This window comes from Somniosus microcephalus, chromosome 3, assembly GCF_052327205.1.
Source record: "Somniosus microcephalus isolate GS21.2 chromosome 3, FLI_Smic_1.0, whole genome shotgun sequence".
NCBI classification, from domain to species: Eukaryota; Metazoa; Chordata; class Chondrichthyes; order Squaliformes; family Somniosidae; genus Somniosus; species Somniosus microcephalus.
Window position 1 is genome coordinate 38,088,311 of NC_140989.1, and position 15,395 is coordinate 38,103,705.

The 15,395-nt window shown below is 44.7% G+C and overlaps 1 protein-coding gene across 1 annotated transcript in view; it reads right to left on the minus strand.

Annotated features, from left to right (window-relative positions):
- ttc27 (tetratricopeptide repeat domain 27) overlaps window positions 1–15,395 on the minus strand; it is a 237,478-nt gene that overhangs the window by 154,941 nt on the left and 67,142 nt on the right. Inside the window, exon 9 of the mRNA XM_085977359.1 lies at window positions 13,749–13,815. Coding sequence (XP_085833485.1) covers window positions 13,749–13,815 — 67 coding nt within the window. The remainder of the gene's footprint in view (window positions 1–13,748; window positions 13,816–15,395) is intronic.

The following is a 15,395-nucleotide window of genomic DNA, read 5'->3' on the forward strand; positions in this document are numbered from 1 at the left end:
TGTAGGTCATCCGGTCCTTGGGATTTATCGACTTTTAGTCCCATTAATTTTGCTAGTACTGTTTTTTTACTAATAATAATTTCTTTAAGTTCCTCATTCTCACCACACACTTGGTTTTCTCGTATTTCTGGGAGGTTTTTTGTGTCTTCCTCCGTGAAGACAGAAACAAAGTATTTATTTAATTTCTCTGCCATTTCCTCATTCCCCATTATAAATTCTCCCGTCTCTGATGGTAAAGGACCTATATTTACCTTCGCCAGTCTTTTCACATACCTATAGAAGCTTTTACAATCTGATTTTATATTTTTCTCTAGTTTGTGCTCATATTCCATTTTCCCTTTCTTTCTCAATTTCTTAACATAGAAACATAGAAGATAGGAGCAGGAGTAGGCCATTCGGCCCTTCGAGCCTGCTCCGCCATTCAATGAGATCATGGCTGATCATCCAAATTCAGTACCCTGTCCCTGCCTTCTCCCCATATCCCTTGATCCCTTTAGCCTCAAGAAATATATCCAACTTTTTCTTGAATATATTTAATGAACTGGCCTCCACCGCCCTCTGTGGCAGAGAATTCCACAGGTTCACCACTCTCTGGGTGAAGAAATTCCTCCTCATTTCAGTCCTAAATGGCTTACCCCTTATCCTTAGACTATGACCCCTGGCTCTGGACTCCCCGGCCATCAGAAACATCCTTTCTGCATCTAGTCTGTCCAGACCTGACAGAATTTTATAGGTTTCGATGAGATCCCCTCTCAATCTTCTAAACTCCAGTGAGTACAAGCCCAATTGACACAATCTCTCCTCGCACGTCATTCCTGCCATCCCAGGTATCAGCCTGGTGAATCTTCGCTGCACTCCCTCCATGGCAAGAACGTCCTTCCTCAGGTAAGGTGACCAAAACTGCACACAGTACTCAAGGTGCAGTCTCACCAAGGCCCTGTACAACTGCAGCAAGACATCCTTGTTCTTGTACTCGAACCCTCTTGCTACGAAGGCCAACATACCATTTGCCTTCTTAACCGCCTGCTGCACCTGCATGCTTACCTTCAGCGACTGGTGCACAAGAACACCCAGGTCTCTTTGCACTTCCCCTTCTCCCAATCTATTGCCATTCAAATAATAATCTGCCTTCCTGTTTTTGCCACCAAAGTGGATAACCTCACTTTGTAGTGGCAAATCCATATAGTGCATTTGCCATGTTTCTGCCCAATCACCCAACCTGTCCAAATCGTACTGGAGTTTCATGACATCCTCCTCACAGCATACCCTCCCACCCAGCTTTGTGTCGTCTGCAAATTTGGAGATATTACATTCAATTCCCTCGTCCAGATCATTAATATATATTGTGAACAGCTGGGGTCCTAGGACCGATCCTTGCGGTACCCCACTAGTCACTGCCTGCCACTCGGAAAACGACCCGTTTATTCCAACTCTTTGCTTTCTGTCCGCCAACCAGTTCTCTATCCAAGTCAATACCTTGCCCCCAATCCCATGTGCCTTAATTTTGCACGCTAACCTCTTATGCGGGACCTTATCGAAAGCCTTCTGAAAGTCCAAATACACCACATCCACTGGTTCTCCCTTATCTATTTTACCAGTTACATCCTCAAAAAATTCCAGTAGATTAGTCAAGCATGATTTACCTTTTGTAAATCCATGTTGACTTTGTCCGATCCCGTCACTGCTTTCCAAGTGCTCTGCTATTACATCTTTTATAATTGACTCTAGCATTTTCCCCACTACCGATATCAGGCTATAATTCCCCGCTTTTTCTCTGCCACCTTTTTTGAATAGTGGGGTAACATTAGCTACCCTCCAATCCATGGGTACTGTTCCAGAGTCTATCGAGTTCTGGAAGATGACCAGCAATGCATCTACTATTTCTAGGGCCACTTCCTTAAGTACCCTGGGATGTAGATTATCAGGCCCTGGGAATTTATCGGCCTTCAGTCCCATCAACTTTCCTTACACCATTTCCCTACAAATACTGATTTCTTTCAGTTCCACCCTTTCATCAGACCCTATGTTCCGCGGTATTTCTGGGAGGTTATTTATGTCCTCCTTTGTGAAGATGTATTTAGTTGGTCTGCCATTTCTTTGCTCCCCATTATAAATTCCCCCGATTCTGACTGCAAGGGACCTACGCTTGACTTCACCAATCTTTTCCTCTTTACATATCTATAAAAGCTTTTACAGTCAGTTTTTATGTTCCCTGCAAGCTTACTCTCATATTCTATTTTCCCTTTCTTAATTAATCCCTTTGTCCCCCTTTGCTGATTTCTAAAAAGATCCCAATCCTCAGGCTGACCGCTTTTTCTGGCAACTTTATAAGCTTCCTCCTTTGTCTTAATGCTAGCTTTAATTTCTTTTGTTAGCCATGGTTGGATCACTTTTCCTTTTGGGTTTTTATGCCCTAGAGGAATATATGTTTGTTGCAAATTATGCATTATTTCCTTGAATGTTAGACATTATGGGCTGGATTTTCATTGAGGCGATGTGTAGGAGGCGGGACTACAACTTCCGGGGTTGCAGTCCCGCCTCCATCGAGTTCTAGCCAACCCACGCGATTTAGACTTGATTGACCTTGTTGGGCCCGCCCAGCGGGCTCAGCAGCCCAATTAAGGGCCGCCCGGTAACAGGTGACGTCACAGATTGAAATTTCATCTGTCAAGACCTTTTGACAGATGAAATATCAGCGTTTCACAGCTGTTTGAAGCTGTCAAACACTGACGATCTGTACTCCAGGTTAATTCCTTCCTCTCAGGATGATTTAGAGGTCTCCCCAGAACAGAAAGCAGAGGCTGCAGATTTTGACAGCTGGCAGCCATTCTGCTTTCTGTGCCGGTGAGATGAGGGACTCCTGAGACCTGAAGGAAGGAAGGCTGTAAAGGTAAGTAAAGGTTAGTAGAACTTCTTTAAACACTTTACACAGACCAAACACACTTACCTCTGCACTCATGCACCCATCACTCACCTGAACACTGGACATCACGACCCCTCCAAGCCCTTCATCCCGACGGTCCGCCTCCTCTAACTTGGCGTGGTTTGGAGCCGTCGGGAATCCCACACTTCAACATTAAAAATAGGGATTAGGCTAAAAACTGCCTGTTAACAGGCAGTTAATTGGCACTAATCCCCTCCCCGCCTCGGGGAGGCGGGTCCTAGTGCGGGTCAGGTACCCGCCTCCTTTGAAACTGGCATGGAGGCGGGTTGGGGGCGGGATGGGTTCGTGCCCCCCAATTTCGGGATTTTAACCCCCCACACGCCTCCAATCCCGCCTCCACGGCCCAATGAAAATCCTGCCCTATATGTCCACCTTCATACCTTTTAATGTAGTCTCCCAATCTACCATGGCCAACTTGTCCCTCATACCCTTGCAGTTTCCTCTGTTTAGATTGAAGACCTTAGTTTCAGATTGGACTACATCACTCTCCAACTTAACGTAAAATTCAATCATATTATGGTCACTTGTCCCTAAAGGCCCCTTTACCACAAGATTATTGATTAGCCTTTCTCATTACACAGTACCAGATCCAGAATAGCCTGTTCCCTGGTTGGTTCCTCCAAATACTGATCCAGGAAACCATCTCGCATGCATTCCAAGAATTCGGCCTCCACACCATTAGTGGTAATTTGATTTGCCCAGTCAATATGTAGATTAAAGTCCTCCATGATTACTGTATTGCCCTTGTTACATGCACTTCTAATTTCTTCACTGATACTGTGCCCTACATTACCACGACTGTTTGGTGGCCTATACACAACTCCCACCAATGTTTCCGCCCTTTGCTGAAAAGTCACAGTCTCAGGATATGAGGTAGGACATTTAGGACTGAGATGAGGAGAAATTTCTTCACTCAGAGGGTGGTGAACCTGTGGAATTCTCTACCACAGAAGGCTGTGGAGGCCAAGCCACTGAATATATTTAAGAAGGAGATAGATAGACTTCTAGACACAAAAGGCATCAAGGGGTATGGGGAAAGAGCGGGAATATGGTATTGAGATAGAGGATCAGCCATGACCATATTGAATGGCAGAGCAGGCTCGAAGGACCGAATGGCCTACTCATGCTCTTATTTTTCTATGTTTCTAAACCTCCTACCAATTACTTTAAATCTATGCTCCCTGGTTATTGATCCCTCTGCTAAGGGAAATAGGTCCTTCCTATTCACTCTATCTAGGCCCCTCATAATTTTATACACCTCAGCCTCCTCTGTTCCAAAGAAAACAACCCCAGCCTATCCAATCTTTCCTCATAGCCAAAATTCCCCAGCCCAGGCAACATCCTCGTAAATCTCCTCTGCACCCCCTCTAGTGCAATCACATCCTTCCTGCAATGTGGTGACCAGAACTGCACACAGTATTCTAGCTGAGGCCTAACTAGTGTTTTATACAGTTCAAGCATAACCTCCCTGCTCTTATATTCTATGCCTCGGCTAATAAAGGCAAGTATCTCATATGCCTTCTTAACCACCTTATCTACCTGTCCTGCGACCTTCAGGGATCTGTGGACATGCACTCCAAGGTCCTTCTGATCCTCTGGACTTCTCAGTGCTCTACCATTTATTGTGTATTCCCTTGTCTTGTTAGCCCTCCCTAAACGCATTACCTCACACTTCTCCGGATTGAATTCCATTTGCCACTGTTCTGCCCACCTGACCAGTCCATTGATATCTTCCTGCAATCTGCAGCTTTCTTATTCATTATCAACCACACGGCCAATTTTTCTATCATCTGCAAACTTCTTAATCATACTTCCTACATTCAAGTCCAAATCATTGATATATACCACAAAAAGCAAAGGATCCAATACTGAGCCCTGTAGAACCCCACTGGAAACAGCCTTCCAGTCACAAAAACACCCTTCGACCATTACCCTTCGTTTCCTGCCTCTGAGCCAATTTCGGATCCAACTTGCCACTTTGCCTTGGATCCCATGGGCTTTTACTTTCGTGACCTTTTACTGCCATGTGGGACCTTATCAAAAGCCTTGCTAAAATCCATATAGACTACATCAAACGCACTACCTTCATCAACCCTCCTTGTTACCTCCTCAAAAATTCAAACATATATACATACATTTGTTAAAACTAATGCACAAAGGAAATATCAGAAAATGTAGTCATCTCTACCCTATTTTATGAATGTGAAATATGTACTGACTAAGTTCTACTTATTGGCCCAGAACTTCAGGTCTCCACGGGTGAGTACGCACGGGGTACTCACCCGTAAGCCCAATGGAAGTGCCGGTTTCCTGCATGCACTGCGCATGCGCGGGAAACCGGCACTTCCGTTCCCCTGAAAGAAGGGGTTCAGAGGTCGAACGCGTGAGCAGGAGAGACTGCGCGTGCGCAGGAGAGACTGCGCGTGCGCATCGAACTTACGTTTTTTTTGCCGGTTTTCCCGGGAGGGTAAGTCTCCAGAAGTTAGACATATAAAAAGCAGTCGCAAGGCCTGCTTTTTACAAGGTAAGTGGTGAATTAATTAAAAATAAAACATTTTTTGCACAGGTTTATTATTTTTAAATACTTTAAAGAAGGGAGGATTATTTTTAGCCCCGTTAGAAAATAAAATTATTTTTTTCAAAAATGTAAATTGTTTAAAATAGTTATTTCATGTAATTTATAGTTTATTTTAAAAAAATGTATTTGAAGATTTAGTGATGTTTTGGGGCTTATAGTATTTATAGGTTTGACAGCTCTTCCTGTCAAACTTATGAATGAAGCATTCCCTGCTCCGATTGGCTCCCCATGGCCCACGTGATCCCAGGGGATGCATCGAACTAACTGCGCCCCTGGGATACACAAGCACTGCGTGCCGGCAGTTGGAGCAGGTCCAGGATTGGAATTCCACGGGGGCCCACAGCTCAACGGCCGGCGCGCAAGGTAAGTGCAGGTCGGGGGCTTGCATCCGCGGGAAGCCTCCGACCCGAATTTCTGGGCCATTATGGCTTCATGCCACCTTGAACGTAAAATGCCAAGGCAAAATCCCAAACACTGATACACTCACTTGCACAGTGTTTCATGGTATCAAGTCCACTCCGATCTCGGCACAACTGAGAAAAGCTTTAGCAGAATGTGTGAAGATAGAAGAACAAAGCAAGGTCTCTATGAAGAAGTCAAGATTGTCAAACTGGTCCCAAGAGAACAGAAGAATCATCATCAAGTTACCATTGTTCCAACACATTCAAAGTGATTTTACTCAAATTTACTTTGCAGTTTCTCCCCCCCCCCCCATAGTTCTAAGTATTACTCCTTACTCAGCTTCTCCCTATTCTGCCTTAATATTTGCTTTAGTAAGTTACTCTTTCACTGCTGTACGAGTCTGTAGCGTAAATAGACAATTTACAAACTGGCTGTTTTAAACCCTTTGATTAGAAAAATGAGAGGTCAGGGGGCATAACCCTTCCATTGTTGGTGAAGCGTCATGTAACCTACGAGAACATTCAGTTTTGTCCCTCAAGGTTCATCGCAGTGGGACAGTTTCTCAGAAGTGACCACTTTTCCCTCCACAAAGCAAAGCAGGCTTTTCTGCCTCGGGGCAGATGCTTTGATCATGACTTTTAATTTATGATAGTTATAAGGTTGAGGCCACCAAGCAATAAAATGTCTGCCAAGAATATGTACGGTTTGTACTTGTTCTACAATAGTCCATGAAACATGGTATTTGTCTCCATGCCAGGGAATATTAATAAACACATCACAGCTGACCCCAATTTTTGCCATGTCAAATTTTATCACCATTTCCAAAAAAAGGGAGCCGGTGATATTCAAAATGTTTTCCGAATGATAAACAATACACAAGCACACGGTGTCTTAAAGAGCATTTGTGCAAATTGAGCCTGAGCGTTTTATGCTGCTATATTAGCCTTTATGAAGGTTTTATTTGTAACGGAATGAATTGCTCCTCCAGTGAAAGACTCAAAATTAATCACATTGTCAAGGAGATTTCCAGACGCCACCGAAATAAAGCAAATTTATAAATCATTGAGATTTTATCCACCTGACCGAACCGTTTTTGGCAGGAGACACAAAAAGGCAATGCTATATATTTAAAAAATATCATGGGACCAGTACCGTAAATACAACGCAAGCAGACCAGAAACAGCATTATAGAATAATGCACTTTCCGAAGATTGTAAGGCTGACACAAACGAGGCCGGTGAGCTGCCCATCCAGTCCTTTTATCACAGTACAGATCTTTAAATGGTTCCAAGGTTTTTACCTCCACTACCGTTCTAAGAAGGCTATTCCACACACTGACTGCATAAGAACATAAGAATTAGGAGCAGGAGTGGGCCATACGGCCTCTCGAGCCTGCTCCGCCATTCAATATCATGGCTGATTATCGACCTCAACTCCACGTTCCTGCCCAATCCCCATATCCTTTGAATCCTCTGGAATCCAAAAATCTATCTATCTCAGCCTTGAATATACTCAACGACTCAGCATCCACAGCCCTTTGGGGCAGAGAATTCCAAAGATTCACAACCCTCTGAGTGAAGAAATTCCTCCTCATCTCAGTCTTAAAAGGCCGGCCTCTTATCCTGAGACTATCCCCCTAGTTCTAGACTCTCCAGCCAGGGGAAACAACCCCTCAGCATTTATCCTGTCAATCCCCCTCAGAATCTTTTATATTTCAATGAAATCACCTCTCATTCTTCTAAACTCCAGAGTATAGGCCCAATCTACTCAATCTCTCCTCATAGGACAATCCTCTCATCCCAGGAATCAATCTAGTGAACCTTTGTTGCACCGCCTCGAAGGCAAGTATATCCTTCATTAAATAAGGAGACCGAAACTGTGCCCAGTACTCCAGGTGTGGCCTCACCAGAGCCCTGTGCAATTGTACCAAGACTTTCTTACTCTTGTACTCCCACCCTCTAGCAATAAAGGCCAACATGCCATTTGCCTTGCTAATTGCTTGCTGTAACTGCAGGCTAACTCTGTGTTTCTTGTACGAGGACACCTAAATCTCTCTGAACACCAACATTTAATAGTTTCTCACCATTTAAAAAATCATGGCCCGTATTTTGCGGCCCCTACGGTTGCGTTCGTGGTGCGTATGGGCCGCGCAAGAATCTTCTTTGAAGATCCAATACATCCCTGGGAAAAGGACATCGGCAGGCGCAGAGTTCGGTTATTTGGCCAACTACTGCCCAGTGAATGCCCATGAAACTGTTACGCCTGGTAAAAGCAGGAGTAAGGCCTGCTTTTACCAGCGTAAGAGTTTAAATGAATATAAAAATAATTTTAAAAACTTATTTACACATTAAAACACCTGTAAAATAAGTTACGGTTATTTTTAGCCCCTTTAAAACATTTAAATTTATTTTTCAAAAAATTTAATTTTTGTTTTAAATGTTTAATTAAATGGCATTTTAATTAACTTTAACTTTGTATTTTTTAACATTTAATTGGTGTGTAATTGTGTTTATGTGATTTAATTGGTGTGTAATTGTGTTTATGATGTGATTTAATTGGTGTGTAATTGTGTTTATGATGTGATCCCCATTCATGCTACATATGAAAACGGAATCCCCATAAGCAGGAATGGGGATCCCTTTCCTTTATTGGTTGGACCAGCCCACGTGATCCCAGGGGCACTTGCGAACCGCGTGCACCCCATGGATACGTGTGCCTTTACCCGCGCGTTCCCGGAGAGGTCCAGGAGCGCAAGTCGCCGTGGGAAGCCTCCGACCACAAATTCAGGCCCATTCTGTTTTTCTATTCTTCCTACCAAAGTGAATAACTTCACATTTCCCCACATTATACTCCATCTGCCACCTTATTGCCCACTCACTCAATCTCTCTATATCCCTTTTCAGGCTCCTCACATCTAACTTTTCCACCTAGCTTTGTATCGTCAGCAAACTTAGATACATTGCACTTGGTCCCCTCATCTAAGTCATTGATATAGATTGTAAATAGCTGAGGCCCGAAGCACTGATCCTTGTGGTACCCCACGAGTTACAGCATGCCAATCTGAAAATGACCTGTTTATCCCTACTCTCTGTTTCCTGTCTGTTAACCAAGCCTCAATCCATGCTAATACATTACTCCCAACCACATGTGTCCTTATCTTGCTGAACAACCTTTTATGTGGCACCTTATCGAATGCCTTTTGAAAACCCAAATATACTACATCCACTGGTTCCCCTTTATCTACCCTGCTAGTTACATCCTCAAAAAACTAATAAATTTGTCAAACATGATTTCCCTTTCATAAAACCATGTTGACTCTGCCTAATCATATTATGATTTTCTAAGTGCCCTGTTACCACTTCCTTAATAATGGATTCCAGCATTTTCCAAATAACTGATGTCAGGCTAACTGACCTGTAGTTCCTTGTTTTCTCTCTCCCTCCTTTCTTGAATAGCGGGGTTACATTTGCTACCTTGCAATCCGCTGGGACCGTTCCTGAATCTAGGGAATTTTGGAATATCACAACCAATACATCCCACTATCTCAGCAGCCTCCTCTTTTAGCACCCTAGGATGTAGGCCGTCAGGTCCAGGGGATTTGCCGGCTTTTAGTCCACTACATGGGGGGGGGGGGGGGGGGGGATGGAGATGAAAAATATACAATTCATCCCCATGGGTAATGCTACAAAGACAGAGTTCGGCATGTTCATAAGCAGAGCAAAACAATAAAATGGAAGCTGGTTCTCAATATCTTGATGGTGCTGAAATTAGATTCTGTGCCCCTCTCACAGCACCCATGGTTCTCAGGACTTAACTCAAAAGGTTAGTATGCAGGTGCAGCAAGTGATTAAGAAGGCCAATGGAATGTTGGCTTTCATTGCTAGGGGGATAGAATATAAAAATAGGGAGGTATTGCTTCAGTTGTACAAGGTATTGGTGAGACCGCACCTGGAATACTGCATACAGTTTTGGTGTCCATACTTAAGAAAAGACATGCTTGCTCTCGAGTCAGTACAAAGAAGGTTCACTCGGTTAATCCCGGGGATGAGGGGATGGACATATGAGGAGAGGTTGAGTAGATTGGGACTCTACTCATTGGAGTTCAGAAGAATGAGAGGCGATCTTATTGAAAGATATAAGATTGTGAAGGGGTTGGATCGGGTGGATGCGGGGAGGATGTTCCCGATGATGGGTGAAACTAGAACTAGGGGGCATAGTCTTAGAATAAGGGGCTGCTCTTTCAAAACTGAGATGAGGAGGAACTACTTCACTCAGAGGGTGGTAGGTCCATGGAATATGCTGCCCCAAAAAGCTGTAGAAGCTACATCATTACATAAATTTAAAACAGAAATAGACAGTTTCCTAGAAGTAAAGGGAATTAAGGGTTACGGGGAGCGGGCAGGAATTTGGACACGAGTCTAGGTTCGGATCGGACATGGCCCTATGGGTAGCGGAGCGGGCCCAGGGGCCGTGTAGCCTGATCCTGCTCCTATTTCGTGTGTCTAATTCTGTTAGATTCAGGAGATGGTTCTGTGACAGTAGATTGGCGGTTAGGATCAGATCAGCCATGATCTTATTGAATGGCGGAGCAGGCTCGAGGGGCCGATTGGCCTACTCCTGCTCCTATTTCTTATGTTCTTAAAATGACATCACACCACTTCCCACACTTACAGTGGCACCATAACAGATTCCAACAATGTAAGCCTATATTACACAAAAAACATTGGCTCTTACTTAAAAGAAATGGTTTGTGTAATGAAAACTAGAAACATGTAAACTGCTATTTGTTTTTATTTGCCATTTTGTTTTCTATATGATGACCATCTCCTCGTACGACACAGATTCTTTAGCTAAGAGACTGGGCTACAGGCCTGAGCCTATATTTTCCGACTGGTGTTAAACTGTCAATCAGAACACCTGGGTTCATGTCTCACCAGGACTGCTCTGTGATCAGCTGCTAGGTACTTGCAGAAGAGCACCTCCTCCAGTGACGTGACCCTCCAATATTTACTTTCCTTCCCATGGCAAGAGGTGGTCTGGGCTCCATTTCGACATGGCTCCACAATGGCACAAGTTAAAATAACAAAGGCAAACCAACGTCCTAACTCTGTGTATTTGCGCTCCAATATGCTGTGCCAGTATTGTGTACCCCTAAATAATTCAATAGCATTGCCTCTCCTCCATTGTAATGTTACATGAAGAGTGAATGTCACATCTTTGTCACTGATGCCAACTATAACATTTGGAGATAGGGCATGGTGGGCAAGGGTGGGGTGAAGGGGAGGGGCCTTCCACTCGTCAACAGGTCAGATTTAATCACTGTTATTAAAAATAACACCACTTCTTCTTCCTCTTCTTAGGCAGTCCCTCGGAACCGAGGATGATTTGCTTCCACACTAAAAATGAGTTCTCAGGTAACTGATGAGTCCAATACAGAACGTACAGTCTCTGTCACAGGTGGGGCAGACGGTGGTTGAAGGGGCGGGCGGTTGGGGTGCTTAGGTTGACGTGTGCTCCTTGCGCTACCTGCGCTTGGCTTCCGCTGGCTCCCGGCGAAGAGACTCAAGGTGTTCGGTGCCTTCCCGGATGCTTCTCCTCCACTTTGTGCGGTCTTGGGCCAGGGATTCCCAGGTGTCGGTGGGGATGTTGCACTTTTTCAAGGAGGCTTTGAGGGTGTCCTTGAAGCGTTTCCTCTGCCCACCTGGGGCTCTCTTGCCGTGTCGGCGCTCCGAGTAGAGCGCTTGTTTTGATATTCTCGTATCGGGCATGCGGACGATGTGGCCCGTCCATCGGAGCTGATCGAGCGTGGTCAAAGCTTCGATGCTGGCCTGAGCGAGAACACTGACGTTGGTGTAACACTACTTATATAACAGACGGGTAAAGGTGACCACAACAAAACAAATCCTATTTTTGGAGTAGAGTTTTGCTCGTGGTTTAGAAAATCATCGCTGCTATCACTCCCAACCATTCGCAATTCTCTGTTTAACCTACTGTGTAAAAAATGCATTAAGATGCAAAATCGACAGCGTTGTTCATAAAGGAGAAGGAAAACTAAGTTACGGTTTTGCCCTTACCGGTCGTTTCCTAACTTGTTTTTAAAGTTGATTATGTATATTATAAAAGTGACAACACATATTATAAGGTGCGTTTAAAGTGCACGTTTAAACATCTCTTGCGCTCCTGGCAACCTTTTTGAGTGATTGCACAATGTCTGGGGCAGCCCTGGCAGTTTTTAGTTGCGACAATGTGCATGACATCAAGTGCAGTACTAGCCTAGCAAATATAGTCATGATGAGTGATATTCAGGAAGGACATATCACCAAGGACATTGTCATACCAATGCTATCAAAGTCAATTTTCTTATTTGCATGCAAGAAAAAGAAACACAGCGGCTTTACCCAATGCCTGCTCAATTCTGTTAATGATTAGAAGAAACAAGGTTTATACATTTCTACCCAACCTAATACAAAATAAATGAAGGCAGTACAGTACCTAGAAAAATTAGATGATAGTACGACAACAACTTGCATTTATATAGCACCTTTAACGTAGTAAAACGTCCCGAGGCGTTTCACACGAGCACTATCAAACAAAATTTGACACCGAGCCACATAAGCAGATATTAGGAATGGTGACCAAAAGCTCAGTTGAAGAGGTTTTAACGGAGCGTTATAAAGGATGAGGGAGAGGTAGAGAAGAGGGGAGGTTGAGGAAGGGAATTCCAGAGGTTAGGGCCTAGGCAGCTGAAGCACGGCCTCCAATGGTGGAGCAAAGAAAATCAGGGCTGCTTCCAAGGCCAGCTTTGGAGGAGCGCAGCGATCTCGGAGGGTTGTAGGAGGTTACAGAGATACAGTGCACAGAATCACCAATATGCAGGGCCGCAGGGGAGCCTGGTTCAAAGTCCCCCTCAAGTGAGTTCCTGATCTCAACCACGCTGCTGTGGACAGAGCAGAACTGGAAGGAGAGTCATCATGTCACATGCCTCCGAATGGCCATCGTAACGTGACAAAAGGAGGTCTTGGGGCAGTGCGCCTACCATCTCCACTGTATGCAACACGAGCAGACTTTAAAAATGAAAAACTTTTAATATCCTGAAGGCGAATAATAAACCAATCCGAAAAAGTATGATGTTCTTTTAACTGCTGGAATATTCTTCAGACTTGCCACTTCTTTTACACCCTCCCCTAAGTTGCAATATAATAAAAATGAAAGAAAAAAGATAAACATCTGCGGCTAGAATCCTAGGACAAAGAGTAACTTCATGCACCACACTGTACGACTCAAGAGACCTAGAAATTGGGGTCATGAGATCTTTCCTAGAACATGAAATCAATGTTTGTTTTGTAGGATAGAAATAATCTCCCATGATACCCACTAATAATACTATGAGAAGGAACAATTGAGACACAAACCCCAGATAGCAGAAGCTAGCCTGATCTCACTCTGGAACAAAGCCCTTTTTAAAAAAAAAAAAAAAAAAAAAATTTTTGATTCCTCTACCAATTTACAACCAAAGAAATGAAGCGTTACAAAGTGCGGCAATAACTTCCACTGCCTACTAATATCAGCTTGCAAAGGCAGCGCCGATTTCCTTAAAAATATAATTATTACTTTCAAGCTTTTGTCCGTGCACTGCTCATACTTTCGGCCTGCAAACATTTTTCAGATTCCACCAACCCTAGTAAATTAGGGGATCCACCCAACAGGGAAACATAATGTGGAAAAGGGCTGGAAAAGTTTCAGCCACTGTTTGTTCAGGAAGAATCTCAAGTGAAGAGAGCACGCAGCCTGAAAGAAGAATCAACAAGAGATTGCAGTACTTACTGAGGTGAATGCCAACAGCTCCTCTTCAGTCAGCTTATGAACAGGGTTGTTCTTCTGAAAATCCGTGCTGTTGAAACAAAATTTTAATATGTACATAAGCAACAATTAACAATGTGTTCGACCATCATGGTAGCAGTTAGATACAAAGATGTTCAGGCTTGGGCTTATAAGTAGCAGGCAACATTCATGCCACAGAAGTGCCAGGCAATGACTACCTCCAACAAGCGAGAGTGTAACCACCTCCCCTTGACATTCAATGGCATTACCATCACCGAATCCCCTACCATCAACATCCTGGGGGGGTCATCATTGACCAGAAACTTAACTGGACCAGCCACAAATACTGTGGCAACAAGAGCAGGTCAGAGGCTAGGTATTCTGCGTCGAGTGTCTCACCTCCTGACTCCCCAAAGCCTTTCTACCATCTGCAAGGCACAAGTAAGGAGTGTGATGGAATACTCTCCACTTGCCTGGATGAGTGCAGCTCCAACAACACTCAAGAAGCTCAACACCATCTAGGACAAAGCAGCCTGCTTGATTGGCACCCCCTCTACTACCTTAAATATCCACTCACTCCACCACCAGCATACCATGGCTGCAGTGTGTACCATCTACAAGGTGCACTGCAGCAACTCACCAAGGCTTCTTCGGCAGCACCTCCCAAACCCGCGACCTCTTCCACCAAGAAGGACAAGGGCAGCAGACGCATGGGAACACCACCACCTCCAAGTTCCCCTCCAAGTCACACACCATCCTGACTTAGCAGTATATTGCCAATCCTTCATCGTCGCTGGGTCAAAATCCTGGAACTCCCTCCCTAACAGCACTGTGGGAGTACCTTCACCACACAGACTGCAGCGGTTCAAGAAAGCGGCTCACCACCACCTTCTTGCGGGCAATTAGGGATGGGCAATAAATGCTGGCCTTGCCAGCGATGCCCACATCCCATAAAAACAAATTTTAAAAAAAGAGTTGTGAAGCAGTACATTTTGCAGGGAAAAAAAACAGTGGAAGGAAGTTAACTCTAAAAGGGACCGTGAGATCTAGGGTTCTAGATACATATGGCCCCAATTTTAACACCAGGTGGATTTATCGCTCAGGCCAGAGTTAAAATTACAGTTGGGTCGAAATGGTGTCACTGGGCTGCAACATGCAGATGTAAAGAAGGACCCGGTTGGCTCCGGGCGCGTGTCCTTGCTGCCTGCTCAGGAGAGCAGGTTAAAATTGCAGATGTTACGATCATGGCAGCTTTCGGATGGGTAAGAGCCAGGGCGATTTTAACTGCCCACCTGCCAGGTTTCTACTGAGCGAGTAGGGTTAAAATCGCCCCCCCCCCCTCCCAATAGATCTTGAAAGGTGGGAATGCAGGTAGAAAAGGCCATAAAAAGACAAATGGGATTCCAAGTGTTAGATCTTAGGGCCTTAACTGTAAAAACAAGAGCCTAGAAATTCGGGGCGCCAGTCTCGCCAGGGCGCCGGAAGTACCGCCCCGGAAGGAGTTGCGAACGCCCGCCGGAAATTCAGTTGAGCGCCCCAAACGGAAGCGCAGCGCTACTCGAGGCACCCCACATCCGTCTTGGGGCGCTGCAACTGAAAATCGCAGCGCAACGTGCCGCAGCGCCACACGCTGCGGCACGGCGCGCTGCG